The sequence below is a fragment of the Pristiophorus japonicus genome, chromosome 1, assembly GCF_044704955.1.
Source record: "Pristiophorus japonicus isolate sPriJap1 chromosome 1, sPriJap1.hap1, whole genome shotgun sequence".
NCBI classification, from domain to species: Eukaryota; Metazoa; Chordata; class Chondrichthyes; family Pristiophoridae; genus Pristiophorus; species Pristiophorus japonicus.
This window is the reverse complement of record NC_091977.1, coordinates 468703709-468731613: the sequence shown is the minus strand read 5'-3', so window position 1 is coordinate 468731613 and position 27905 is coordinate 468703709. Positions and strand designations below refer to the sequence as shown.

Below are 27905 nucleotides of genomic sequence, written 5' to 3'. Positions count from 1 at the left end.
AGAATTAGAGCCAGAGCGACAGCACAATCATAGAGGATTAGACATAAATCAGCAACCCCCAGATATCCTCAACTCGAAATAAGCCAGAACATTCGTCCGAGCACACGATAGAAGACTGCAGGGTAAGATACTTCACCCACACATTACTGGTCTTATTCGCATGAAGTTAATTGCATTTTAATTAGTTTGTAACATTTTCTAATTGATAAGAGAACATGATATAATTTAATGTAATTGCAATTGTCAAATCATTTAACGACCGCTTTTACAGAGTTACAAATGTCGTTAAATGTAGAGAATTTGTAGACGAGTACGTTTGCAAAATATTTCACTTTAACAATGCAAAGGAGTTTGCAAAATATTGGAAGAAAGTGGAGAAAGAGCGATATAGCAGTCTCTAATGTTTTTGCTCAGGGGAAATTCCTTTACAGTTTTATTCAGGGACTTATAAATTAAAGACTACTAGGTGTTGATACCTAAAAATGTTTTCCCCAGCGTATTTACTGAAACATTTTAAAAGCGTGTTGAAAAAGTTTGCAAAAAACTTTCACGAAAAAGTGAGAGAGATCTGAGGAGAAGACACAAGACATTGTTGTGAATAGTTGGGTCTTTTTGATTTTTATTCTCAGTTTGTTAATGATGTATCAGTGGTAACTGTTACCTCGGCTGCCCTCCCTTCAACTCCTTCCCTTCTCCAGACACGTCCGATTGCATTTGGACGTTCAACCCAGATTAACATAGTGCTAGCGGTTTATTCACATATCTGTGATCGTTTTATTAATATCGGTCTGATTTTTGTCGGCAGTGGTCTGTGCGGAGTGAACCATGACTTTAAACGGCACTAGACGGCGCAGCAGCTCTTCGCTGACGCCGGCGCCGGCACAGCAGCGCTGGAGCATCCCGGCGGACGGCAAGCAGCTGTGGAGAGGGAGTGCACACATGGTGCGATCGAAGTCCTGCCTCAACCCCAAAGAGCCCTACAGGGGGAGCTGGTCCTCCGAGTCCTCCGACTCAGTCATCTCCACTGATTCCGGCAACAATCTGTACAGAGTGGTCTTGATTGGAGAAACGGGAGTTGGAAAGTCCACTTTGACGAGTATCTTTGCTGGTTTGCAAAATAATCTGGAGAACTGGGACATTTTAGGGGGTAAGAATTTTAACGCTTTAAATCCTTTATTTTCAGTTAAGGAAATAACTTGCTTTTATATAACAACTTGCATTTATATAGTGCCTTTCTTCCTTATATCGTCCAAAGCGGTCTATAGCGAATTAAGTACTTTTGAAGCGTAGTCACTGTTGTAGGCAAACGCCACATCCAATTTGCGCATAAGGTCCCACAAACAGCAATGAGATAAATGACCAGATAATCAGTTGCTCAGTGATTTTGGTTGAGGAATAGATATTGGTCAGGATATGAGGAGAATTCTGTGCTCTTCTTCATGGGATAGTGACATGAGATATTTTATGTCTCACCTGAGAGGGCAGACAGGGCCTCAGTTTAACAGAGTGACTATTTGCACTAGTTTTTTGGGTGTCCTTCTGCGCATGTGTGCATTGGACTCCACCTTTTTTGCGTGTGGGCTTTCGATTTGGTTGCGCATGCGCAGTGCAATGTACAAGAAAGTTGGAAGTGGGGCGCGAGACAGCCATGTGGAGCTGCTTCTAGCTTTTGGATTATTTGGAACATTTTTTCAGCCTTCTATGGGAGAGAAAACATCGGAGGTGTTGGGAGAGAGAGAGACTGGGCAGGGTGGGGGGGAGGGGGAGCAGAGAGAGAGAGACTGGCAGGAGAGTAAGGGAGACTGGGAGGAGAGAGATGGGGGGGGGGAGAGAGACAGAGACTAGGGGAAGAGAGACAGAGACTAGGGGAGAGGGGATCAGAGGGGAGAGAGGGAACTCACGTTCTTCCAACCCGCTTTACACTCTCACTCAATTTCTCAGAAAGCTCGTTGTGTGTCTGACAAGGGACATCATTGGAGTGGATGAAATCCGGAAGTCACGACATTGTCTCTCTTCACTTCATACCCAATAAACCTGTTAACAATCCGTAAATCACACACAATGCCCCATCTTTGGCAGGACTGGGAAGGTGGGGGTATGTAGGCTGAGGGTGTTAGGAACTTGAGCTGGGGAGTGTAAGGAACTTCGGCTGGAGGTGGCATGAAATTAGGCTGGGGGGGGCATGAACTTAGGCTAGGGGACATGAACTTGAACTGGGGGGTAAGGAACTTGGGCTGGAGAGGGGAAGGGGTAAGGAACTTCGGCTGGAGGGGGCATGAACTTGGGTTGTGGATGGGTAAAGAACTTCGGCTGGGGGGGTAAGGAACTTCGGCTGGGGGGGCATGAACTTGGGTGGGAGGGTAAGGAACTTGGGCTGAGGGGGGCATGATCTTGGGCTGGGGGGTAAGGAACTTCGGCTGGGGAGGCATCAATGAGCTGGAGGGGGGTAAAGAACTTCAGCTGGGGAGGGGGGGGCATGTACTTGGGCTAGGATGGGACATGAACTTGGGCTGGGGTTGTCAGGAACTTGTGCTGGGGAGCTCTATCCTCTCTGGGGTCTGAAGTCAGAATGGCTCAAATTACACTTTGCAAAGTCACTCTTAACTTGGACTGGGCAGTTCCCATTACACATTCCAGAGTAACTTCTGGGTATGTCTTATCCTCCAAGGGGACCAATCAGCAATCAGGTAATGGAGCCTATCAGATACATTCAGAGCATTTTTCTAGTGCAAATAGCTGCCTCCTCGGTTTAATGTCTCCTCCGAAAGATGGCACCTCCAACAGTGCAGCACTTGCTAGTACTGCACTGAAATGTCAACCTACATTATGTGCTCAAGTCTCTGGAGTGGGGCTTGAACACACAATCTTTTGAATGCAGTTACATTTGCACATATGGTAGAAAGTTATTCTGGAGCCAATAACCTGTCTTGTGTAATCTTGCCAAGAAATTTTATTGTATTTTAGGTTGCATAACTCTGTAAGAATGAACTTGACAAGGAACATCAATATTTAGGGTGTCTGCTTTGCAGATGGTATAACATTGGAGTCCGATCCCTCACCAACTCTGGAGTGGAGCCATGTGAGACCCTCTGGAGAAAGCAGGCTTACACCTCTTGGGTTTGACACTACTTAAAGTAGTGCTGACTAAAAGCCTTAATTGAAATAGAGTTCAGGTTGTCCCTTGGATCACCGGTGAACCTTGATAAACTTATGCAGAGTTTTAAACGTTTTGAAAATGTGGAGTCTCCTGCATACACTCTCTTATGATCTTGATAAATCAATTCATAGTAGTGCAGCATAAATCTGTTCTGCCCATCCAAAATCGCTTCTATAGCCCCGGGTCTCAGTAGCTGCAGTTCAAATGCAATCTTTGACCAGGAACTTCATGTTCAATTTGTGCATCCTAGATGCCCTGCTGATCCAGAAGTAGAAACAATCAGGAGCTGAAAGACATCAATAAAAGAAACACAAAGCTATTCTTGTAACCGGGTATTTATAGAGTTAATTGAAATGGTGTTATGATAGTGTTACCATTGTATAATTGTAGTACATAGGGTGTATGAAAATGTCCCTTTGGTGAATTGAAATTATCACCTAGTAAACATGCAGTAACAATGTATAGTAGATATTTATTATATTTTAGTAACCAAAAATTTGTGGAAAGTGTATTTGATAGTCTCTTGAACACTCTTAGTTCAACTTAACTCTATTTTGGAGATTTCTGACAACCATGTGGAGCTTTATAATGACGTTCCTTCACAGACCCTCTCTCTCGATACAGCTCCCTATACCTCCTAGCTAGAGGGTGCTATACATTATCTCGTTGCACCTTTCCTTTCATAAGAAACAAAAATGAATTAAAGTTAGCTTCAATATGAACGGGTAGTTAACTTCTTATGAATACATATATTAAACAACTACAAGTTTAACAGATAACAGCAAAACTTTGCCTTATTGATTCTTTATCCAAGTGTTGCATTTTTCACACTTTGAAACATAGTCTTTTATATCACTGTTCAGTCCTGGTCAGTAAATGGATTCTCTGGCATGTTGAAGAGTGCTCTCGACACCAATGTGAGCAGCATGAAGTCGCTGATGAATGCCGGATCTCAGGGATTTTGGTATGACACAGCGATAGCCTTTAAGACTATGCCATTCTGTGTTGTGAATTCGTCACAAACTTTGAAGTAAATATGCATTTCAGGCGGGCATTCATGTGTTGTTTCTGGCCATCCCGTTGTGATTTGTTGTATGACCAGTTGTAGTGTGGAGTCGCTTGCAGTTGCGCATTGTATGGTAGTCAGTCCTTGTTTGGAGAGTGGGAGAAAGTCCACCATGTGGATGCATTCCACTGCAGTTTCTGTCGGTGATCTCTCCACGTTTTCGAGGTATGCACGCGAGAGGGTGTGTGCTAGGTACATTTCTTTTCCTGGTTGATACTTTATTTCAACGTCATATTGGTTGAGCCGAATGTTGTAGTCGCTTGGGATGCCCTAACACGAACCTTACAGGGATTGTTGGAGAGGGATGAGGATAATGAGAAGGTACAGGCACAACTGGGGAATGACACGGAAAGGGAATTATTACAAATGGCCCAAACCTTGGGCCAGAACTATAAATTCGATAAATGATAGTTCGAATATAATTAGAAACTAGAGTAGAATCATACAGACAGAAATAGTACGTGCAGGATACGGAGCATGGTTACTCAATGGTATACAACATAACCTAGAGCAATTTCAAAATGGAAAGGAGTCGGATTACACCTTTGAGAAAAGTGATTTAGTTTGCCGCAACTTTTGCAGGTCTTCCCATATGCTGGGCACTTAGTTTTTGACAGCTCATATCTTTTGCCATAATATCTGCAATTGTTATTGAACTCTTTGTCTGCAAATTTTTTCTTTGTGGGTCGGGGTTTCTGTCTGACAGCTTTGACATCTTCAGAGTCTGTTTTAGTGAGCTTCATGGATTTAATTTGCACAACTGTGGCCTCTGTAGTTTTACAGAGCATCACAATTTATCGAATGTTAGGCTTAATTCTTGCAACAGCCTCTTACGCAGAGTGTTATCAGATAGTCCGCAGACTATGCGGTCTCTGATGAAATCATCCCTCAAATTGCCAAAATCACATGATGATGCTAGCTCTCTCACTTTCACAAGCTATCTGTCAAACTGCTCGTCCCCTTGTACACAGTTGTTAAACTGTTACCGTTCATAGATGATGTTGGATTTACCTTTACAGTGCTCTTCCCAGCACTTCAAAATAATCTCAATTTCCTGCTTGTCTTCCTCTGATTTGTAGGGAAGATTATTGTGGATATCTAGGGCATCGCTGCAAATGGCAGTGATAAACATTGCAACCCTAACTCTAGCTGGTTTTCCCACAATATTCGTGATAATTTCATAGCTTTCCCACAGCTGTTTGAATTTTTTCCAGTGGCTTTCAAATTGCCAGTTACCGGCAATTGAGATGGGAGCGGAAACGTAGAAACATAAACAATAGGTGCAGGAGTAGGCCATTCGGCCCTTTGAGCCTGCACCACCATTCAATAAGATCATGGCTGATCATTCCCTCAGTACCCCTTTCCTGCTTTCTCTCCATACCCCTTGATCCCTTTAGCCGTAAGGGCCAAATCTAACTCCCTCTTGAATATATCCAGTGAACTGGCATCAATAACTCTTTGCGGTAGGGAATTCCACAGGATAACAACTCTCTGAGTGAAGAACTTTCTCCTCATCTCAGTCCTAAATAGTTTATCCCTTATCCTTAGACTGTGTCCCTTGGTTCTAGACTTCCCCAACATCGGGAACATTCTTCCTGCATCTAACCTGTCCAGTCCCGTCAAAATTTTATATGTTTCTATGAGATCCCCTCTCATCCTTCTAAACTCCAGTGAATACAGGCCCAGTCGATCCAGTCTCTCCTCATATGTCAGTCCTGCCATCCCGGGAATCCATCTGGTGAACCTTCGCTGCACTCCCTCAATAGCACGAATGTCCTTCCTCAGATTAGGAGACCAAAACTGAACACAATATTCCTGGTGAGGCCTCACCAAGGCCCTGTACAACTGCTGTAAGACCTCCCTGCTCCTATACTCAAATCCCCTAGCTATGAAGGCCAACATACCATTTGTCTTCTTCACCGCCTGCTATACCTGCATGCCAACTTTCAATGACTGCTGAACCATGACACCCAGGTCTCATTGCATCTCCCCTTTTCCTAATCTGTCACCATTCAGATAATATTCTGCCTTCGTGTTTTTGCCCCCAAAGTGGATAACCTCACATTTATCCACATTATACTGCATCTGCCATGCATTTGTCCACTCACCTAACCTGTCCAAGTCACCCTGCAGCCTCTTAGCGTCCTCCTCACAGCTCACACTGCCACCCAGCTTAGTGTCATCTGCAAACTTGGAGATATTACACTCAATTCCTTCATCTAAATCATTAATGTGTGTGGGAGTTGGCACCATGGTGGTCATGATAGCTCGCTACAGTTTAGGACTTTGAGTTTGTCACATACATGTATACAGTTCAAATACCCAGAGGACTAGAACAAGTCTAACAGTAAAATATCATGGCCATGTATTTGTAAAAATACTTTTTCAGTCGAGGCTCTGCAATAACTTATGCTACTTTAAGTTTACGTTACTAATGCCTCTAGATTATTTTACAAGCTTATGACTATTTATCACCCTTCACAGATCCATGCGCGATGTGTAGGTAGCACTCTCTGCACTGCACTGCTTAACGTCTATTTCGATCGGCTCGAAAAAGTCTTACAGTTCCAATATTTCGGTCGTAGATGCGTTCGATGAAAGATTGGAAATCCCATTTCTGACACCATGTATTTTATAGTCTCTTGAACACTCTTGAACACTCTTAGTTCAACTCAACTCTATTTATTTGAGAGATTTCAGACAGTCATGTGGAGCTTTAAAATGGTGTTCCTTCACAGACCCTCTCTCTCGACACAGCTCCCTATACCTCCTAGCTAAAGGGCGCTATACATTATATTGATATCTCCTAGCTAGAGGGCGCAATACATTATCTCATTACTGAAAGTTTGTTACAGCTGCAGAGCATATTGTTGTCCGCATGTTCTCATCTTGTGCTACAATCACATCCCCTTAAAAGTGAATGGCTTAATGTAACAAAAGTCAAATACTGTACCTAGTTTTTTTTATTTGCTCTCAACATTGGTGCAAGTGTGACAAAAATGGCAAACTTTCTGCTTGAGTAAAAATACGCTACTTCATGTGGCAAGTATAAGGTTTTGTATTGCCCTTGCTAATATTATCTGTAGACACGGGGTCAGCATCTACATTTATGCTGATGTGACTCAGCCCTACTTCTATACCACTTCTCTTGACCCCTCCACTGCCTCTGTGATATCAGACTGCTTGCAATAATGGTGTCCTGTTCCACCCTGATCTGAGCTTCTCACCCCATATCTTCTCCATCACAATCTCTAATATTACTTGACCCTGTCCCTACCTCAGCCCATCTGCTGCTGAAATCCTCATTCATGTCCTTGTCACCTCTAAAATTGATTTTTACTGCTCATGGTCATCCTCCCATCCTCTGTAAACTTGAGCTCATCCAAAACTCTGTTCTCTATATTCTATCCCGCATCAGGTTCTGCTCATCACTCACCCTGTCCTCACTAACTGGGATTGGCTTCTGGTCCCCAGTGCCTAAAATTTTTAATTTTCATCCTTGTGTTTAAATCCCTCCCTATCTTTCTATTTTCCTCCAGCCCTACAACTAATCCTCCCTGAACTCTCCGTTCCTTTGATTTTAGCTTCCTGTGTATCCCTACCTTTTCTCATGCCACTTCAGCAACATAGGCTCCATGCCAGGGAATCCATCTCCAAATGCAATTGCTCCTTTACCTCCTTCTCCACTGTCCTTAAAACCCTTTCTTTGGCCAAGCTTTTGGTCACCCGCTTCTAATATCTCTTTTTCTTGCCTTTCGGATGAGACGTTAAACTGAGGCCCCGTCTGCTCACTCAGGTGGATGTAAAAGATCCTATGGCACTATTTTGAAGAAGAGCAAGGGAGTTATCCCCGGTGACATGATATTTATCCCTCAATCAACTTCATTAAAACATTATCTGCTCATTATCCCTTGCTTGCGAGAGCTTGCTTTGTACAAATTGGCTGCTGCTTTTCCTTCATTACAACAGTGACTACACTTCAAAAAGACTTCGTTGGCTGTAAGGCTCTTTGGGACGTCCTGAGATCATGAAAGGTGCTATATAAATGCAAGTTTTTCTTTTCTTAATAAGAACATAAGAACATAAGAAAGAGGAGCAGGAGTAGGCCATACGCCCCCTCGAGCCTGCTCCGCCATTTAATACGATCATGGCTGATCCAATCATGGACTCAGGTCCACTTCCCTGCCTGCTCCCCATAACCTCTTATTCCCTTATCGTTTAAGAAACTGTCTATTTCTGTCTTAAATTTATTCAGTGTCCCATCTTCCACAGCTCTCTGAGGCAGCAAATTCCACAGATTTACAACCCTCTGAGAGAAGAAATATCTCCTCATCTCAGTTTTAAATGGGCGGCCCCTTATTCTAAGATTATGCCCCCTCGTTCTAGTCTCCCCTCTTAATGCCCCTTTTTTGATTATGCCTCTGTGAAGCACTTTGGGATGTTCTTTTACATTAAGGGCACTATATAAATGCTGTTATTGTTCTATATTCAGATGATGTGTTGGAGTGTGTTATGTGATGTGAATTTGCATTAGTATATCATTGAAATTTTTTTTTACAAAGTAATGTTTATAAGCACAACCTTTATAATATCCACTGATGAATTTACAGATACTGTTGTGGCGCACTGCTGCCAATTTTGATGGTCTGATTACCCAAAGCAAAGGGAAACGTAGTACCATTCTACACCCTCCCCCGTTTTGATTTGAGAGGAATCAAATTTGAAAGAAACAATGAAAATGAATCCCTCTTGGGACTCTCCCAACCAATAGCTGTGGCTGGTCTCCTGAGCAGAATGTCTGTTTCTTCAATTTTACAGAGGCTGAGCACCAAGAACTGACTTTACAGTGCCACTCTCCGCTTCCTCTTCTACTTAACTTTTTACTTAGAGACTTAACCACTAAGGACTCAAAATTGTCCAGGAATTGCTCTGTTTTTTTTGGAGCAACTTGATTTTTCTGGAGTATCTTAAAAATCCCCATTTTACACCTTCAATTTGTGCCAGTGTAAGTGAGTTAGTGAGGATTTTTTTAGTTTAGTTTGTTTTTTTTCAAAAGGGGGTGTTACCAGCCACCGATGTCCGTTTTGGCTATTTAGGCCACTTTGGACAGCTAATAGGGCCCAATTTTGGCCATGACTTGCATCAATTTTTTTGGAGTAAGTTATTTTTTCTGGCGTAAGTTAAAAACTGCCATTTCCCCCCTAAAATTTGCTCCAGAATAAGTCAGTTAATTACCATTTTTTTTTTAGGTCCATTTTTTTTTCAAAAGGGGGTGTTCCCGGCCCCGTCAGATTTGGCCATTTATGCCACTTTGGCCAGCAAAAACTTACTCCAAATCGACTTTGGTCAGCGTATGTGGCCAACTCTGAAAAACCTTGCGGGCAGTGAAGAAAAAGCAGCGCACATTTGGCAGACATTAGGGCAGGGATAGGGGAAGGAAGGGAACCAAACATTGCAAGGAAAAGCTCAAACAATTAAAATACTAATAAAAATGAAGTAAATCCTACCGGAGAAATGCGAGCTGCTGGCCGCGTTGTCACGGGGGTGGGGGGGGGCGGGGTAGGGTAGCCAGAGAAAGAGAGAGAGAGATGCTGGTATACAAAACACTCTTTTTCTCTCTCCCCCCACCCAAAACACTTTCTCCCCCCCGCCAAAAACTCTCCTCTCCCCCCCCAATACACACTTTCTCCCCCCCCAAACTCTCTTCCTCCCCTCCCCCCCCAAAAAACTCTCCTCCTCCTCCCCCCCTCTCCCCCCACAATGAAAAGTCTCAAGCACAGTCACGAAATAAAAAACAGAACCGAAGTCCTACCTCGCCTGGGAACTCAGCCGGCCGGCCGGTGCGGGAAACCACTCGGCCGGGGATAGGGTGCAGCGAGATCGGGGCATCCCTTCGGCCGGGGATAGGGTCTGCGAGCATCGGGTCCTGCTCACAGCCCAGAGGACACGCTGGGAGGGCAGGAGCATGCGTGCAGCCCTCACTGAGCATGCACGCAGGTGCTGGCCTGTTGCTCCGGCACCCCCCTCCCCCCATAGACAACACGCCACGGCATGACTCTGGGGACTCCGAAGAGCGGCCAGGATGGGGCCCCTTTTTTCTGGCGCACTTTCCAGCGTGCAAAGTCGAAGTGCACCGAAAAAACGGTTTGGACAATGTTGGGCCTTTAGTTACTTCAAACTAATTTAGGCCAGCATATGGGGCCACTTGTGGCCACACAGAAAACCCTTGTGGAAAGTTAAGAAATCAGCGCAGATAGGTAACTAATGACTTGACTAAAAAATGTGAATAGGATCAAACAGCTATACAGGACATCATATGATAAACTTCGCAAAGTTAATGCAAAGCGTTCATGGAAGCTTAAACTACAAAAATAAAGAGACAAACCATATTAACATAATTTTTTCAAAATATCCAAATAAAAAATAGAAGTACCTCCTGCTCATAATTCTTATGTTTTTACGTAGGAAAGTATGTTCATCAACAGGGTTAAGGAAAGTCTGGAGTAAGCTCATTAAAATTACTGGCTGCACAGTTATCACCCCCCACCCCACCACCACCCTCCCCGGGATCAAAACTCCCCCCGGGATCAAAATTCCACCCCCCCCCTCCCCGATCAAAACTTCCCCCCCCTCCCCCCCGTGATCAAAACTCCCCCCCCCCCCCCACCTCGGATCAAAACTCCCCCCCCCCCCGCCTCGGATCAAAACTCCCCCCCCCCCGCCTCGGATCAAAACTCTCCCCCCCCCCCGTGATCAAAACTCCCCCCCCCTCCCCCCGCCTCGGATCAAAACTCCCCCACCATGATAAAAACTCCCCCCCCCCCCGTGATCAAAACTCCCCCCCCCCCCCGTGAACAAAAATCCCCCCCCCGTGATCAAAACTCCCCCCCCCCCGTGATCAAAACTCCCCCCCCCCCATGATCAAAACTCCCTCCCCCCGTGATCAAAATCCCCCCCCCCCCCCGTGATCAAAACTTCCCCCCCCCCCCCCCCGCCTCGGATCAAAACTCTCCTCCCTCCAATCAAACTTTTGAGATGGATTTCAAAATCGACAATTCTACCTGAACCTTTGCATGGCAATGTCCTCAAGTCTTCAAGTTGTGTGTAGAGTATTGACATAAAGTGGCAATAATGCAGGCAGCCAACAAAAGAACCAAGTGCTTTAGAAGAAGGCAGGTTTCTCTCGTTACTGTACAGCAGGCCACTCGGCCCGGGATAGGGGCGGGATGCATCGGGTCCCACGCTGCAGCACGCATCATCATCATCATCGGCAGGAGCTACTGCGCATGTGCGAATGCTCTAATGTGCATGTGAACAGCTGCTGGCACTGTTTTTCGTGCAGGGCCCTAACTCCGCCCCCCAATCGACTGGCCACGCCGTGCCAAGCCCTGGGAGAGTCAACAGAGCGGCCAGAATCTGGGGAGATCTTTTTGACACCGTTTTCAGCCTATGAAGTTGCCGCATCTCTAGTGAGTGCGCCGAAAAAACGGGTGGGCCAAATTTGGGCCCGAAGAGTTTTCCGTTAAAAAAGTGTCAGAGCTATGTTTTATTAATAATTACTGGGGTGCCTTTTTTTAAGAATCTCCCAGATTTGGTATATTTTTATTGGTACAGAGTATATTCAAAATAAATTATTCAGTGACTGCACTGATACTAAAAAACATTATCTGTAACACAATTTATATGAAATAAATAGAATCTGGATGCATTCTAGTTACAGAAAATTAATTTGAAGTAACTTTTTAAACTCATGGAGCTATGTTTTTCTTTATGAAACTTGGAGAGAGAAAAAAAATGGAAGTCTGGTGGTATAGTACTTTCATCATGACATGAAAACTATAATTATACGTATGAGAGTGGTCAGAACCTCTTGGAATGGCTTCTTAAGCAAGTAGTCTCAGCATCCTCCTGAGGTCCCCACCATCACAGAAGCCAGTCTCAGCCAATTCGATTCACTCCACGTAATATCAAGAAGTGTCTAAGCGCACTGGATACAGCAAAGGCTATGGGCCCCGAGAACATCCCGGTTGTTGTGCTGAAGAGTTGTGCTCCTGACTAGTCACATCTCTAGCCAAGCTATTCCAATACAGCTACACCACTGACATTTATCCGACAATGTGCAGAACTGCCTAAGTATGTCCTGTCCACAAAAAGCAGGACAAATCCAATCCAACCAATTACCGCCCTATCAGTCTACTCTCAATCATCAGCAAAGTGAAATAAGGTATCGTCAAGTTCTATCAAGCAGCACTTACTCACCAATAACCTGCTCACCAATGCTTAGTTTGAGTTCTGCCAGAACCACTTGGCTCCAGACCTCATTACAGCCTTGGCCCAAACATGGACAATAGAGCTGAATTCCAGAGGTGAGGTGAGAGTGACTGCCTTTCACATCAAAGCAGCATTTGGCTGAGTGTGGCATAGTAAAATCGAAGTAAATGGGAATCAGGGGGAAAACTCGCCACTGGCTGGAGTCATACCTAGCAAAAAGAAAGATGGTTGTGGGTGTTGGAGGTCAACCAACCCAGCCCCAGGACATTGCTGCAGGAGTTCCTCAGGACAGTGTCCTAGGCCCAACCATCTTCAGCCGCTTCATCAATGACCTTCCTTCCATCATAAGGTCAGAAGTGGGGTTGGCGCCTCTAGCCAAGCTGTTCCAGTACAGCTACAACACTGGCATCTACCCAACAATGTGGAGAATTGCCTGGGTATTTCCTGACCACACAAAGCAGGACAAATCCAACCCGGCCAATTACCATACCGAATGTGATACCAAGGTGCCCTGTAAAACTGAAGTTAATGGGGATCAGGAGGCAAACTCTTCAGTGGTTGGAATCACATTTGGCACAAAAGAAGACAGTTGTGGTTTTTGGAGCCCAATCATATCAGCCCCAGGACATTGCTACAGGAGTTCCACAGGGCAGCATCCTAGACCGAACTATCTTCATCAATGACCTTCCCTCCATCATAAGGTCAGAAGTGGCTTTGTTCGCTGATAATTGCACAGTGTTTAGTTCCATTTGTAATTCCTCAGATAATGAAGTAGTCTGTACCCATTTGCAGCAAGACCTGGACAACATCCAAGTTTGGGCTGATAAATGGCAATTAACGACCACGCCACACAACTACCAAGACATGGCCATTTCCAACAAGAAGGAGTCGAACCATCTCCTCTTGACATTCAATGGCGAAAAATCCCATCAACATCCTGGAGGTCACCATTGACCAGAAATACAACTGGACTAGCCACATTAATGCCATGGCTACTAGAGCAGGTCAGAGTCTACTCCTGTGCTTATTTCTTATGTTCTTATATTATGTGTGAGTGGCTTATCTCCTGACTCCCTAAAGCCACTCCACCACCTAACTGCTCAAGTTAGGAATGTGATGGAATACTCTTACCGTTCCTGGATAAGTGCAGCTTCAACCAAGAAGTTCAACACTATCCAGGACAAAGCAATCAGTTTGATCAACATCCCATCCACTGGCTTAAATATCCACTCCTTGGCATACTGTAGTTGCAGTGTTCTATTTACAGCATACGCTGCAAGAAGTCATCAAAACATCTTCGGCAATACCTCCAAGTCACACACCATGCTGACTTGATATGTGCCCATTCCTTCACTGTTGCTGGGTCAAAATCCTAGAACTCCTTACCTAACAACATTGTGGAATAAACATTACGACGTGGACTGCAGCAGTTCAAGAAGAGTTCCCACCACCACCTTCTCAAGGACAGCTAGGGATGGGCAATAAATATCAGTCTTGCCGGCGGTGCCCATAGCCTGAAAATTAATTTAAAAATATTCCTTCTGCCTCGCCAAGACAACCATGTAGAAAATCCCAACACAACTTTTTTTTTAAATCACATCATATAGTTCAAACTTAATTGAAGCTAAATACTGAATCGGAAGCATAAACTTGCATTCCTTTTGGGAGTCCCTTGCACGCTATGGGCTCAATCTGAGAGATCTAAGCACAGATATAAGTGCTTTTTAGCTGCCTTTCTTACAGTTCACAATGTACAATTGTTTGTAAGTGTAAATATGTGCAATATGTGGAAAGACCTTTTAAATGAGAGTCGGATAATTCATCAGTGCAAATTCATGAGGGTGAGATTTCCACATTTATATACTTGTTTGTACTTTTTAAAATCATTAGACCCTAAAAATTCAAGTAGTTAATTGTTTGAACTAACACATTTGGAGTATGATTTGAAGTATGGGGGCGGGGAGCGGGCGGGTAAGTGGAGCTGAGTCCACGGCCAGATCAGCCATGATCTTGTTGAATGGCGGAGCAGGCTCGAGGGGCTAGATGGCCTACTCCTGTTCCTAATTCTTATGTTCTTATAAGTAACTGCTCAGTTTAGTGTTTAGTATAGCGTGTTTAAAGCAACTTTTTTAAAGTTGGAAAATCTCTTAGTTTCAGATGTAAGCAGACCGCAATTTATTGCAATTGAAAACTGAATGTAAACATGCTTTGTAGAACATTCCAGTCTCCTCCACAAGTTCCACCTGTTTTTTTCAAAGACTTCACATTGATTGAGTAACAAAAATACACCTGGATGTATTCTATTTAGTACAGCTGTCGTTGAATAAAATAATTTTCAAAAACACTTTATTTGACAGAGTTGGATTAATTATGATGTGGGGTATTATGTAGGCTGTGCACATCAGTGAAAGGAATATAATCATATTCTCATCTTCCCATTTAGCAGAAACAATTTAAAACCAAGGCTGATTATTCCCTTTCTAACCTAGGGACACTAAAGTCACCTGAGAGCACCGTTTACTACCCTGACTGAGACCAGCTAATTCAGCACAGATAGGGAATCTAACCTGGAATCTTTGTGTTCTGTACAGCTCAACTGTTCACTGGCTAAAATATGAACCACTGAAGAAGCATGTTGATGGTATTAGAAGTTCTGAAACTGACTGAATGAGGGGCCAAATTAAGTTGCAATTACAAGACCTTAAAAGCATCCTCGGGGTTAACACTGTTATCTTTAGTAATACTAATTTAACTGTTTTACACTGTCTAATAGATGTAAAATTGACAATCTTGCTCACATGCTATAATGATAATTGTTGTCGGAAAGGGAAAAGTCACAATGGTGCTCTGCAGGGTTTGTAGTGGGTTTGGGATTAAAACACCTTTGATGGGACACGGTAGTGGGAGCTTTACCTGCAACTTTCTGTGGTGTACCTTATTTGAGTGCTTAGTGCTGAACATAGATGTCTATTTCATTCCTCAGAAACCCTTCCAAAATAGTTCCACTAATTATACCATCAACAATCATTGTTTAACTTTCTGATTACTTGTTTAATTATAATTTCATTGTAAACATTTAAAAAAATTATAATATAAAGTAACAAGGCAGCAAAATGGGATAATACTTTTAAAACTTCCATAGCAATTGAAACAGAAAAAAAAGATTGATTACTCACCTTAGGCATTGTAGTTATAATTTGTTACACACCACACACTATAGGCAAGATAACATCCAGTTTAGGGAAGTGTGTGGAAAGAATAAGGATAATGTTTACAACTTGCTCCTTCAAGTCTCTATCAGATTCGTATTGCCTTTCATTGGCTCAATTAAATAACCTGACTCCCAGGTGACCATTTTCAGTTCCTTGACTTTAAATATTTAATGTTATACTGATGGTGAAACTGTCAGACTTCGCCATCATTACTCTGTAAAACTGACAGCAACTTCTGGTGTACGCACATCGCAGTTAAACGCGGAAATCTGGACGTTGCTGTCAGCGATACCCTACTTCTCCACAGGGTATGCAGTCTTCGCAGATGCAATCAACACAAAATCAGTGATTTGACGTGATCTTCAACTTTTTACGCACTATTCTCGCTGTAAAAACTATTGGAAAAGTTAAGCCTTGTTGAATGAGGTGTAACTGAGCTTTTAACGGCGCACTGTCATAATTATTGTTGATTAACCTCTGGACGTGAAAAAAATAGCTACCAAAATATCTGTAATTGTAAGTAAAATTGACATTGTTATTCCCTCCATTCCATGATTAAACATTCCATAGATTTTTAAAGTAATAAAAATAATTATTTATTTTTTTACAGTTTGTTTATGATATTTCAGGTTTTATCTTAATCCCATGTGTACATTCCAATCTTTATTTCACTTTCTGTAAAGTGATTAAAAAGTGAATGATAAAACCTACTTTTTACTTCCTGGTTTGCTGTGTGATTGGCTGCTCCGACTGCATGATGACTGTTGCTGATATCACAGATCCCCTATAGATGGCGCCAGAAAAGGGGAAAGTGCCACCACAGAGCCCGCTAAAACTTTGTGTGTTTGAACGCCATCACTTCGCTGCTGACTGCAAAATCTGGGTCAAAATGGTAGAACCCTCTACAAATATACATTTTGAAAATGTACATCCAAGTGTGATGCCATTTTTGTTTTAATTGTAATGCACTGCAGATATCTATTGAAAACTTTCCAACAACAACTTGCATTAATATAGCACCTTTAACTTAGTAAAATACATCCCATGGCGCTTCACAGGAGCATTATCAGAAAGATTTGATGTTGAGCCACATGAGATATTAGAACAGATGACCAAAAGCTTGGTCTAAGAGGTAGGTTTTAAGTAGCGACTTAAAGGAGGAGAGCGAGGTGGAGTGGTTTAGGGAAGGACTCCTACTAGGAACAAGGCAGCTGAAGGCACAGCCATCAATAGTGGAATGAAGAAAATCGGTGATGTGCGAAAAAGACAGAATTGGAGGAGCAGAATTCTCACAGCTTATCATTCTCATAAATTGTACCTAAACAGCGACTACATGGGTAGTGTTCATCGAAGCATGGCATTGTTCTATTTATTAAGTTGCCTAAGTTCTGTGGTGGGCATATTTATAAATACCTGTTTCCTCATTCTTTATAGAAGACACCTATGAGCGAATGATTACTGTTGACGGAGAGGGCGCCACCCTTATTGTGATGGACACGTGGGAAAATAAGGTGATATAATTATTTCTTATAATTGGAATGAAAGTACATGTGTTGGCCATGCTGTATGTAGTGGTGGATTTCTCTATAAAGACGCATGCTGTGTCTGGAGAGCTAATATCGCTTAAGCTGCATGAAATACCATTTGTAGCTCCATGGAAACCGCACGTTTTATGTCCCCGCCAAAATCTAAACTTTCACCCAATAACAATTGTCAACCCGGCCATCCTAACACAACCACCACACTTGGGAATAAAAGTAATTTGTTATGTAAAATACTTGGAGGTGTTGCAACATGAAAGTTATACAAACACAAGTATGATTGATGTATGTTTCACATATGGCAGCTGTATTCAGTTCAGTAGAATTACCTTTGAAGGTTTCATTATAAATGGATCAATAATTGGAAGAGAACAGAACTTTCAAACTTTTTAGAAAAAGCACGAAGGAAAAGATCATGGCAAACTCCTTCCAGAACTGTCCCAAGTGTGTGGTTTGCATGTGAGAAATTCCAGATTGTGGTGTCCTTTACGTGCTAATGGCAGTGATGCACCATTAATGTGTACTACACATGTGCAGTGCAAGCAATTTTTAATTTTAATTTTATAGATAATTATTTCTAAAAAAAAGCACAATTATGTCATTAATTATTAAAACTAATCATTTTAAAACATTGCATTTAATTGATGTCAACAGCCCTGAGTAGTTGTGCATCATAAATAATCCAGGCAAGCCACATTGTAAGAACCTCAGGTGGGAAAGGGTTAAGTGTGTAGTCAATGCCACATTTTCTTTTATGAGGATTATACCAGCAAATTTCTGAACCTAACAATAGAACAATTGAGTTGAGTAAATAATACAGCTGCAGTTTCTGTTCAGTGGAGTTTCCTTGAGGGACCGGTTATACTGCTCTGGTAAACTGCACTGTAACTCACAGCAGCTTGTAAACTGTCAAAGGCCTTTCTTTTAATTGTTGCATTCGATGATCATTATAATTCCAGAAATAGAAAAGATTCTGACATTTTAGTATCAACTTTTGCCTGCTAATAGGATGAAGAAAACTGGGCGCAGGATCACTGCATGCAGATAGGCGATGCGTATCTTATTGTCTACTCCATCACTGACAGAGCAAGTTTTGAGAAAGCTTCCGAGCTTCGCATCCAGCTCCGGAGAACGCGACAGGCCGAGGATATCCCAATTATCTTAGTCGGAAATAAGTGTGATCTTGTGCGCTGTCGAGAAGTATCTGTGGCAGGTATGTTTGCTATTTTACTCAGTGATCTAGACCGGGACTTGGATATGCTGGTTGTTGGCTTTGTGAGGGCACAGACTCCGTTTGCCCCTTATAAGATCACTGACATAAGTGAATGCAGGGGCAGAATTCAGATCTGGGCTTGGATAGCTGAATATTTGACCAGCCAATATGTTTCAATTTTACATTTTAGAATGGTCCCTTTTTTAACAGGACCTGACACCTTTCCCCCAGCCCAGTCTTTAGCCGGACATTCCAACCTCTTCAACGGGAGTACTGCTCCAAATAAGCCCCATAACAACCAAAGATATAATAGTTGTGGGAGCTCCCCCAACCCAACAGTTTTAGTCGAGTCAGGACAGGCATATTTCTGCACTTGGAACGAGTTGCCAATTTTCGGGAACCAGTGTGTTCTTTTTGTTTCCCTGGCCTCCGAGAACCTGCCAGCTAAAGAAAGACGAGGACTGCTGGATCTAGAGGTAAGTGCCTTTCTACTTACTTGCTGGATCCAGCATTCCTGCCTCACCAAACTCTATGATTGGACAAATTCCGGGCCTCCAACACCCCTTCCCTGAAGTTTCTGACCCCCCAGCATCTCCCTCCCTGAGGCCTACGAACCCAAGCTCCTCCCTCCACCAGGCCTCTGATCCCCCTTCGGCTTCCAACCTGCAGACCTCACTGACCAATCTCCAGCCCCTGAACTCACCGACCATCCTCCAGCCCCTGAGCTCACCGACCATCCTCCAGCCCCTGAGCTCACCGACCATCCTCCAGCCCCGAGCCCACCGACCATCCTCCAGCCCCTGAGCTCACCGACCATCCTCCAGCCCCTGAGCTCACCGACCATCCTCCAGCCCCGAGCCCACCGACCATCCTCGAACCCTGAGCTCACTGACCATCCTCCAGCCCCTGAGCTCACCGACCATCCTCCAGCCCCGAGCCCACCGACCATCCTCGAACCCTGAGCTCACCGACCATCCTCCAGCCCCGAGCCCACCGACCATCCTCGAACCCTGAGCTCACCGACCATCCTCCAGCCCCTGAGCTCACCGACCATCCTCCAGCCCCTGAACTCACCGACCATCCTCCAGCCCCTGAGCTCACCGACCATCCTCGAACCCTGAGCTCACCGACCATCCTCCAGCCCTGAGCCCACCGACCATCCTCGAACCCTGAGCTCACTGACCATCCTCCAGCCCCTGAGCTCACCGACCATCCTCCAGCCCCGAGCCCACCGACCATCCTCGAACCCTGAGCTCACCGACCATCCTCGAACCCTGAGCTCTCCGACATCCTCGAACCCTGAGCCCACCGACCATCCTCGAACCCTGAGCTCACTGACCATCCTCCAGCCCCTGAGCTCACTGACCATCCTCGAACCCTGAGCCCACCGACCATCCTCGAACCCTGAGCTCGCAGACCATCCTCCAGCCCCTGAGCTCACCGACCATCCTCCAGCCCCGAGCCCACCGACCATCCTCGAACCCTGAGCTCACCGACCATCCTCGAACCCCGAGCTCACCGACCATCCTCGAACTCTGAGCTCACCGACCATCCTCGAACTCTGAGCTCACCGACCATCCTCAAACTCTGAGCTCACCGACCATCCTCAAACTCTGAGCTCACCGACCATCCTCGAACTCTGAGCTCACCGACCATCCTCGAACCCTGAGCTCACCGACCATCCTCGAACCCTGAGCCCACCGACCATCCTCAAACTCTGAGCTCACCGACCATCTTCAAACTCTGAGCTCACCGACCATCCTCAAACTCTGAGCTCACCGACCATCCTCCAGCACCCGAGCCCATCGACCATCCTCCAGCCCCTGAGCTCACCGACCATCCTCGAACCCTGAGCTCACCGACCATCCTCCAGGCCCTGAGCCCACTGACCATCCTCGAACCCTGAGCCCACCGACCATCCTCGAACCCTGAGCTCACCGACATCCTCGAACCCTGAGCCCACCGACCATCCTCCAGGCCCTGAGCCCACTGACCATCCTCGAACCCTGAGCCCACCGACCATCCTCGAACCCTGAGCTCACCGACATCCTCGAACCCTGAGCTCACCGACCATCCTCCAGGCCCTGAGCCCACTGACCATCCTCCAGCCCCTGAGCCCACCGACAATCCTCGAACCCTGAGCTCACCGACATCCTCGAACCCTGAGCTCACCGACCATCCTCAAACTCTGAGCTCACCGACCATCCTCCAGCACCCGAGCCCACCGACCATCCTCCAGCCCCTGAGCTCACCGACCATCCTCGAACCCTGAGCCCACCGACCATCCTCGAACCCTGAGCTCACCGACATCCTCGAACCCTGAGCCCACCGACCATCCTCCAGCCCCTGAGCTCACCGACCATCCTCGAACCCTGAGCTCACCGACCATCCTCCAGGCCCTGAGCCCACTGACCATCCTCGAACCCTGAGCCCACCGACCATCCTCGAACCCTGAGCTCACCGACCATCCTCGAACCCCGAGCTCACCGACCATCCTCGAACTCTGAGCTCACCGACCATCCTCGAACTCTGAGCTCACCGACCATCCTCGAACTCTGAGCTCACCGACCATCCTCAAACTCTGAGCTCACCGACCATCCTCGAACTCTGAGCTCACCGACCATCCTCGAACTCTGAGCTCACCGACCATCCTCGAACCCTGAGCCCACCGACCATCCTCGAACCCTGAGCCCACCGACCATCCTCAAACTCTGAGCTCACCGACCATCTTCAAACTCTGAGCTCACCGACCATCCTCAAACTCTGAGCCCACTGACCATCCTCCAGCCCCTGAGCTCACCGACCATCCTCAAACTCTGAGCCCACTGACCATCCTCCAGCCCCTGAGCTCACCGACCATCCTCGAACCCTGAGCCCACTGACCATACTCGAACCCTGAGCTCACCGACCATCCTCGAACCCTGAGCTCACCGACCATCCTCGAACCCTGAGCCCACCGACCATCCTCGAACCCTGAGCCCACCGACCATCCTCCAGCCCCTGAGCTCACCGACCATCCTCCAGCCCCTGAGCCCACTGACCATCCTCGAACCCTGAGCCCACCGACCATCCTCCAGACCCTGAGCTCACTGACCATCCTCGAACCCTGAGCCCACCTACCATCCTCAAACTCTGAGCCCACCGACCATCCTCCAGCTCCTGAACTCACTGACCATCCTTGAACCCCGAGCTCACCGACAATCCTCCAGCCCCCGAGCTCACCGACCATCCTCCAGCCCCTGAGCTCACCGACCATCCTCAAACTTAGAGCTCACCGACCATCCTCGAACCCCGAGCTCACCGACCATCCTCGAACCCTGAGCTCACCGACCATCCTCGAACCCCGAGCTCACCGACCATCCTCGAACCCTGAGCTCACTGACCATCCTCGAACCCTGAGCTCACCGACCATCCTCGAACTCTGAGCTCACCGACCATCCTCGAACCCTGAGCTCACCGATCATCCTCGAACCCTGAGCTCACCGACCATCCTCGAACCCTGAGCTCACCGACCATCCTCGAACCCTGAGCCCACCGACCATCCTCGAACTCTGAGCTCACCGACCATCCTCCAGCCCCCGTGCTCACCGACCATCCTCCAGCCCCCGAGCTCACCGACCATCCTCCAGCCCCTGAGCCCACCGACCATCCTCCAGCCCCTGAGCCCACCGACCATCCTCCAGCCCCTGAGCCCATCGACCATCCTCCAGCCCCTGAGCCCATCGACCATCCTCCAGCCCCTGAGCCCATCGACCATCCTCAAACCCTGAGCCCATCGACCATCCTCAAACCCTGAGCCCATCGACCATCCTCCAGCCCCTGAGCCCATCGACCATCCTCCAGCCCCCGAGCTCACCGACCATCCTCCAGCCCCCGAGCTCACCGACCATCCTCCAGCCCCCGAGCTCACCGACCATCCTCCAGCCCCCGAGCTCACTGAACATCCTCCAGCCCCCGGGCCCATCGACCATCCTCAAACCCTGAGCTCACTGACCATCCTCCAGCCCCCGAGCTCACCGACCATCCTCCAGCCCCCGAGCTTACCGACCATCCTCCAGCCCCCGAGCTCACTGAACATCCTCCAGCCCCCGAGCCCATCGACCATCCTCCAGCCCCCGGGCCGATCGACCATCCTCAAACCCTGAGCTCACCGACCATCCTCCAGCCCCGACCAGCTCCAAACATTCCCGGCCTTCCGGCCTCGGATCCATCCATTCAGACTTCCAGCAAGGGTCGCTGGATAACATTCAGGAGTGGAAACCTGAGTTGCCTGATTTCTTCCTCGTCCAGGAACACTAAGGCGAAGTGCAGTGCCCCTACCACCAGTCTGACATCAGCTAATCCACTGTAGATTGCTCTTGGGACTTTCTCAGCCTGTACAGCTCAACCACTCACTGGATAAACTGAACCATAAGGATCGTCAGCACCAATCTTTTAACACTTTGAGGCCCGTAATATGGTTCCAGTACTGATTCTGCAGTCCTGCTGCATCACCAATGGGACAATATTGAGAGGTCAGCTCTTTTGAATACTCAATGTTGCTGTCAGTACATTCCTCATGACTGAGGTGTAGAAGTAGTATGTAAGCAGTTGCTGGCACATAAGAAAATAACAGAATTTTCTTGTGGGGTGGATTATAATGTCGTCTGAGAAAAATTGACACAAAGCCATGTCATCGTCTTTGCTGCCCAAAAGCCTTTTGTAGTTTTGGTTTAATTATTTCCCAACTTCTATTTAGATAGATCTAATTCACTTTCATGATTTACTCATGTTATCAGACAATTATTCTCTCATTTTTAGATTATTTCAATTAATCAAAAGTTAGTTAGTCAAATAGAGGAGAAAAAATTCGATAGGACTATAAGTTTATGTTGTCATGGCCGTGAATTAAAAGGCTGATGTTAATTCAGCTGCATGCCTTGTATAAAAAGCATCCTAATCGAGTTTTATGGTTTTCGGTAAAAAGTATCTCAAGACTTTTCAGTGTTTGATCGGATTCTATTAATGTTGAAATCTTGGTTTTTGTGTTAAATACTATTGCAATGATTGTAATTTATTAATAAAATAGCATTTCTGGCTGCTAAATTATTTCAAATGAGTTGTGGGTAAATCAGCAATCTCAATCAGATTAGCTAAGAGTCAGGAACTGAATCATAGTGGTCCATAGCCTTTGCTGTTTCCAGTGCACTCAGCTGCTTCTTGATATCACATGGAGTGAATCCAATTGGCTGAAGATTGGCTTCTGAGATGGTGGGGGCCTCAGGAGGAAACCGATATGGATCATCCACTCGGCACTTCCGGCTCTTGCATAATAGCTGTTTTATTGCCTGCATAACAATCGTCACTGCATTCCAAAAGTCATTCATTGTGTGAGACACTTTGAGACATTCTGACATGATGAAGTAATGTTTAAATCAAGTATTATTTATTATTATTGCAGTGCTTAAACATCATTCCGCAATCAGTACATTAGTAAGCCACTCGATGCAACAGTCACAGCTCACAGTTCAGGGATGGTTAAATCTCTTATTTCCAGTCACAATCATTATATTTTGGAGAAAATAGTAACTTCTTTATCTTCCTTCTTCTAACAGTTAAAAGAAGCTAACCAGAACTCGATTAATTTCATTGGGTTTACAATCTATAATAGACTTTTTTTCAGAGGCCTCACATAACGAATTCTGGCAGCACTTGATGAGGAACAGGTTGGCAACAGCCAAAGAACAAGGCACAATTTATTTTGATAAGTGGAAGGCATAGGTATGTGTTTTTTTTAACTGAAAATGTTTTTGTCATTTGCAGAGGGCAGATCTTGCGCTGTTGTTTTCGACTGCAAGTTCATCGAGACCTCTGCTGCAGTCCAGCATAATGTACAAGAACTCTTTGAAGGAATTGTGCGGCAGGTGCGGCTCAGGAGAGACAGCAAAGAAGTGAATGAACGGAGAATGGCCCAGTACAAACGAAGAGAGAGCTTCCCTAGGAAGGCCCGACGCTTTTTGGATCGACTAGTGGCAAAGAACAATAAAAAGATGGCTTATAAAGTGAGATCAAAATCTTGTCATGACCTTTCTGTACTATAAGAAGTATAGACTGCCATAATTAAAATGGTGACTGTTAAATTATCAGACCATTATTGTGAGGGTATGGGTTAATCAATCTATATTAGATTACGATATTTTGGACCCAATTGGTTTTACAGTTGTGTTTGAATTGTCAGCAGCACAGCTTTCTATGTTGATGAATTTCCTCCATTGTTTGTCAATGAAGAGCTTTCAATATCAATTTATGATATTGCATCTGATATGTGGTCTTGCTTAGACTTACATGTTCCTGAAATGAATTATAGGAGAATCTTAAACTGCAGGCAATTCTGGCATTTCAACCCTGTACTAAGTTTCATTTTTCTTTAAAAGGAGAAAATCACCAAAGAGATGGAATAGTGGGTTAAATTGACTGTGTATTTCATTCCCTGCATTGTGCATCTGGTTGCTATCAGAAGATCAAAAAGGCTTTCTGGTCATGACTTGTCTCTGATATCATGCATTGCGAAACAGGCAACTGCAACTCAGCTCAGTGATCACATTATCACATTATCATATTAGACTATTATTTTTTTGCTTTAAGTGAAAAATCTGTTTTAAATAGTGTTAGAGTACTGGATTATTGTTAAAGATGACAAAATAAAGTAAGCTCTGTCAGGCATGGTGAGCTCTCCTGTGAATTCAGAGAATACCTCTCACAGCTAGTTCCTTATCTGACCTCAAAGAGATTTCAGACTGAAAATGTCAAAAATAAAATCATCACTTGATGTAGTTGTGCACATGTGTTCCTTGTGAAGAGTGCCTATTGGCCACTAACCTGTCATTGCTATAAGGTTGCTAATCTCCAGCACTTTTTCCCCAATTAAGAAAGTGAGTAAGATCAAGGTCTCTGGTATTGTTGGTCTGTAATGAACCACTGGTACTTAGTTATGAGAGAACATCTGGGGTGACTCATCTGACAATTCCCATCTCCTTCCATGATAAAAGGAATGTCCTACTCTTAGATGTGGAATTGGGAGGAGGGCAGGGATGAATCTGCTTTTTAGCCCATTAATATCCCAACATGCTGTGCCCTGACCCTGATTAGCCACCTGTATGGACAAAAAGGGCATGATATCTGCAATAGAATCACAGGGGGGAGACATTCGGTACGTTTGCACCTCCCGTTAACAGGGCACAATCGAATTTTCACCCTGGCGTAGCACCGCTAACAACACCCGTGAAATTCTGTGGGAGTTTAACGTCGGCGATAACCGGTAGTACCCAACGGTAACTGGTAGCGCCCTGCTCTGCTGCGCCGGCGATGACAACGTCATCACCGTGCACAGTGACACATTTTCGCCCTGAAGCGAAAATTCGGTACTGTCCCCTGAAGCTGCGCGGGGCGATGCCCGTGACAGGGCTGTAGGCTGCTTGCGGAGCGAAAATCAAAGGGGAGGTGGGGAATTGAAAGAAATTGTCGTGGCCTTCTTCCTGTTCGATCTCGGGGTCTGTGCCGTGATTTTGCAGCCCGGCACTCCGCTTGTGTGCTGTGCTGGTGGTCCAGGGAGGGCCCCGTTTCATGGCCACAGAGTCGGCAGCTTGGCCCTCCCCTTTAATGTAGCGCTACATGTCCCAACGTAGAGAGCTGCGCCCCTTGTGGGGTCCTTCTGACCCGCGAGCGCCCCACAGGGCGAATGGAGCCTGATACTTTGCATTCCACTTGCTCTCAGGGGTGGTAACTCGAATATAGGTCTCAGGGCGGGAATTCCAGGAACTCCCGCCTTGGGATGGGGCGGTACACAATTTTGCTCCAGTAGAATTTTATGCCACAGAAGGAGATCATTCAGCCCATCACACTTGTACTTTTTGTTTCTTGTTCCAATCCTCTGAATACGTATCATTCATTTCTGGATATATTTCAGGTCTTTGTAACTGTTTAGCCTTTCACTGTCAGTATTGAGCTTGTGTTCCATTTAAAATAACGTTTGTATGAAGAAATAAGTTGAACAAACTAATGTCTTTCTTAACTGCATTATATCCCTTTCAAATACGTTTAATTTTTAACTACCTTACTATATATATATATATATTCTTCTATATTTTTTCAGATAAAATTTGTGTATTTATTATGAACAATTCAACCAGAACTCTTTTTTAATAAAATGTTGACAAAACTTTGTATTTATTTTGTAAGTTTCTACTTAAATATTCCACTTTCAAGCTAAATAATGTAGTTTATTAATTTTATTAAAGAACATTTTTATTACCTTCAATGTATTATTTTGTGTAAAGTATGCTGGTTTGTACTTTGAACAATTCTTTGTGTGTAATGGTGTATGAAAATCTGTTGAAACTGTTGGTTTCTGAGCATTAGGGCGAATAACTTTTGTTTTCTCAAAATATCGAATTAACCTTGGCCATCCAGTCCAGACAAAGTAACCCCATGAAAATTCTCCACATTGGCCATAGAGAACTTTCAGCTTATGAAAGATATTTATTCTGAATATTATTTTTCTTTTCTCATCATTTACTTTCATCTTTGTTTTTATAATGCAGACTTGCTAAGGATTGTTGAAGTTAAGCATTGTAGGAATTTTTGACTTATTGACGTTAGCAATGGTGTGCAACTAACTGCTGAGTAGGAACCAGGTAAAGCCACTTGGTAAGAGATGCCTCAACCTACGTCCCATAGTGATAGAACAGTAGTCATTCATTTGAGGAAAATCTACATTTCCTTTTCCCATTCTGTTTGAACTTGTCCCTCACTGGTTGAATATTTCAATTTGTCTGCCCTTTGTCATTTAGCTGAATATAATGACACTGTCAGATAAGTTTGAGTAATTCTGGCTGGTTGGGAACGAGGGGGAAGTGAGACTCAGCTAGTTAATGAATAAAAGAATGACAATAATGATTCAGATTGGTTAAGACAATTGGTAATCTATGATTAAAAGGCTTACACTGAATGGCAAATAATTTTAGGATTATTGCTAATTTGCTTAAAACATAATGAATCAATAAGCTTTTGTGGGTATGAATGGAGGACTATGAACATAGACATCTTTATTGATTTTCAGTAATTGGGTTATAACTTTGTAAAATACAGAAAGAACAACAATAGTCTTATTAAAGGCATCTTACTACTTAATGGGATGGAAAAGTAATACACGAAGAGAACCAAGGGATTCACTAACACCCACGATGTAATGACCCATTTATTTTAGATTGGAGAAACCAAAATTTAAATTATTTTGTTTCAATTGACCTTTTATTTTAAATTTATTATTTTTTTCTTTTAAAATAATTCTTAACCTGCATCATGTTTTAATAAGGAGAGTGAAGTATAAATATGACTTTGAAAGTTAATAGTCTGGCCTTGAAATTAGTTCCTTCCTAAATATCTCTGTTTTGAAACCATAAGTTTA

The 27905-nt window shown here is 44.8% G+C and overlaps 1 protein-coding gene across 1 annotated transcript; it reads left to right on the top strand.

Annotated features, from left to right (window-relative positions):
• Positions 1-27905, top strand: gem (GTP binding protein overexpressed in skeletal muscle). Its single transcript, XM_070894042.1, has 5 exons — positions 1-122; positions 806-1147; positions 17141-17217; positions 18256-18460; positions 24263-27905. The coding sequence occupies exons 2-5, from the start codon at positions 826-828 to the stop codon at positions 24538-24540; spliced, it is 882 nt and encodes a 293-aa protein (XP_070750143.1). The 5' UTR covers positions 1-122; positions 806-825; the 3' UTR covers positions 24541-27905.

What these genes read in the sequence shown, in the direction of transcription:
- gem (XM_070894042.1), top strand. Translation starts at nt 826, where the DNA reads ATGACTTTAAACGGCACTAGACGGCGCAGCAGCTCTTCGCTGACGCCG. An exon ending in GAACTGGGACATTTTAGGGG is followed by an intron (nt 1,148 to 17,140) that starts GTAAGAATTTTA and finishes CATTCTTTATAG; the next exon opens with AAGACACCTATGAGCGAATG. An exon ending in TGGACACGTGGGAAAATAAG is followed by an intron (nt 17,218 to 18,255) that starts GTGATATAATTA and finishes GCCTGCTAATAG; the next exon opens with GATGAAGAAAACTGGGCGCA.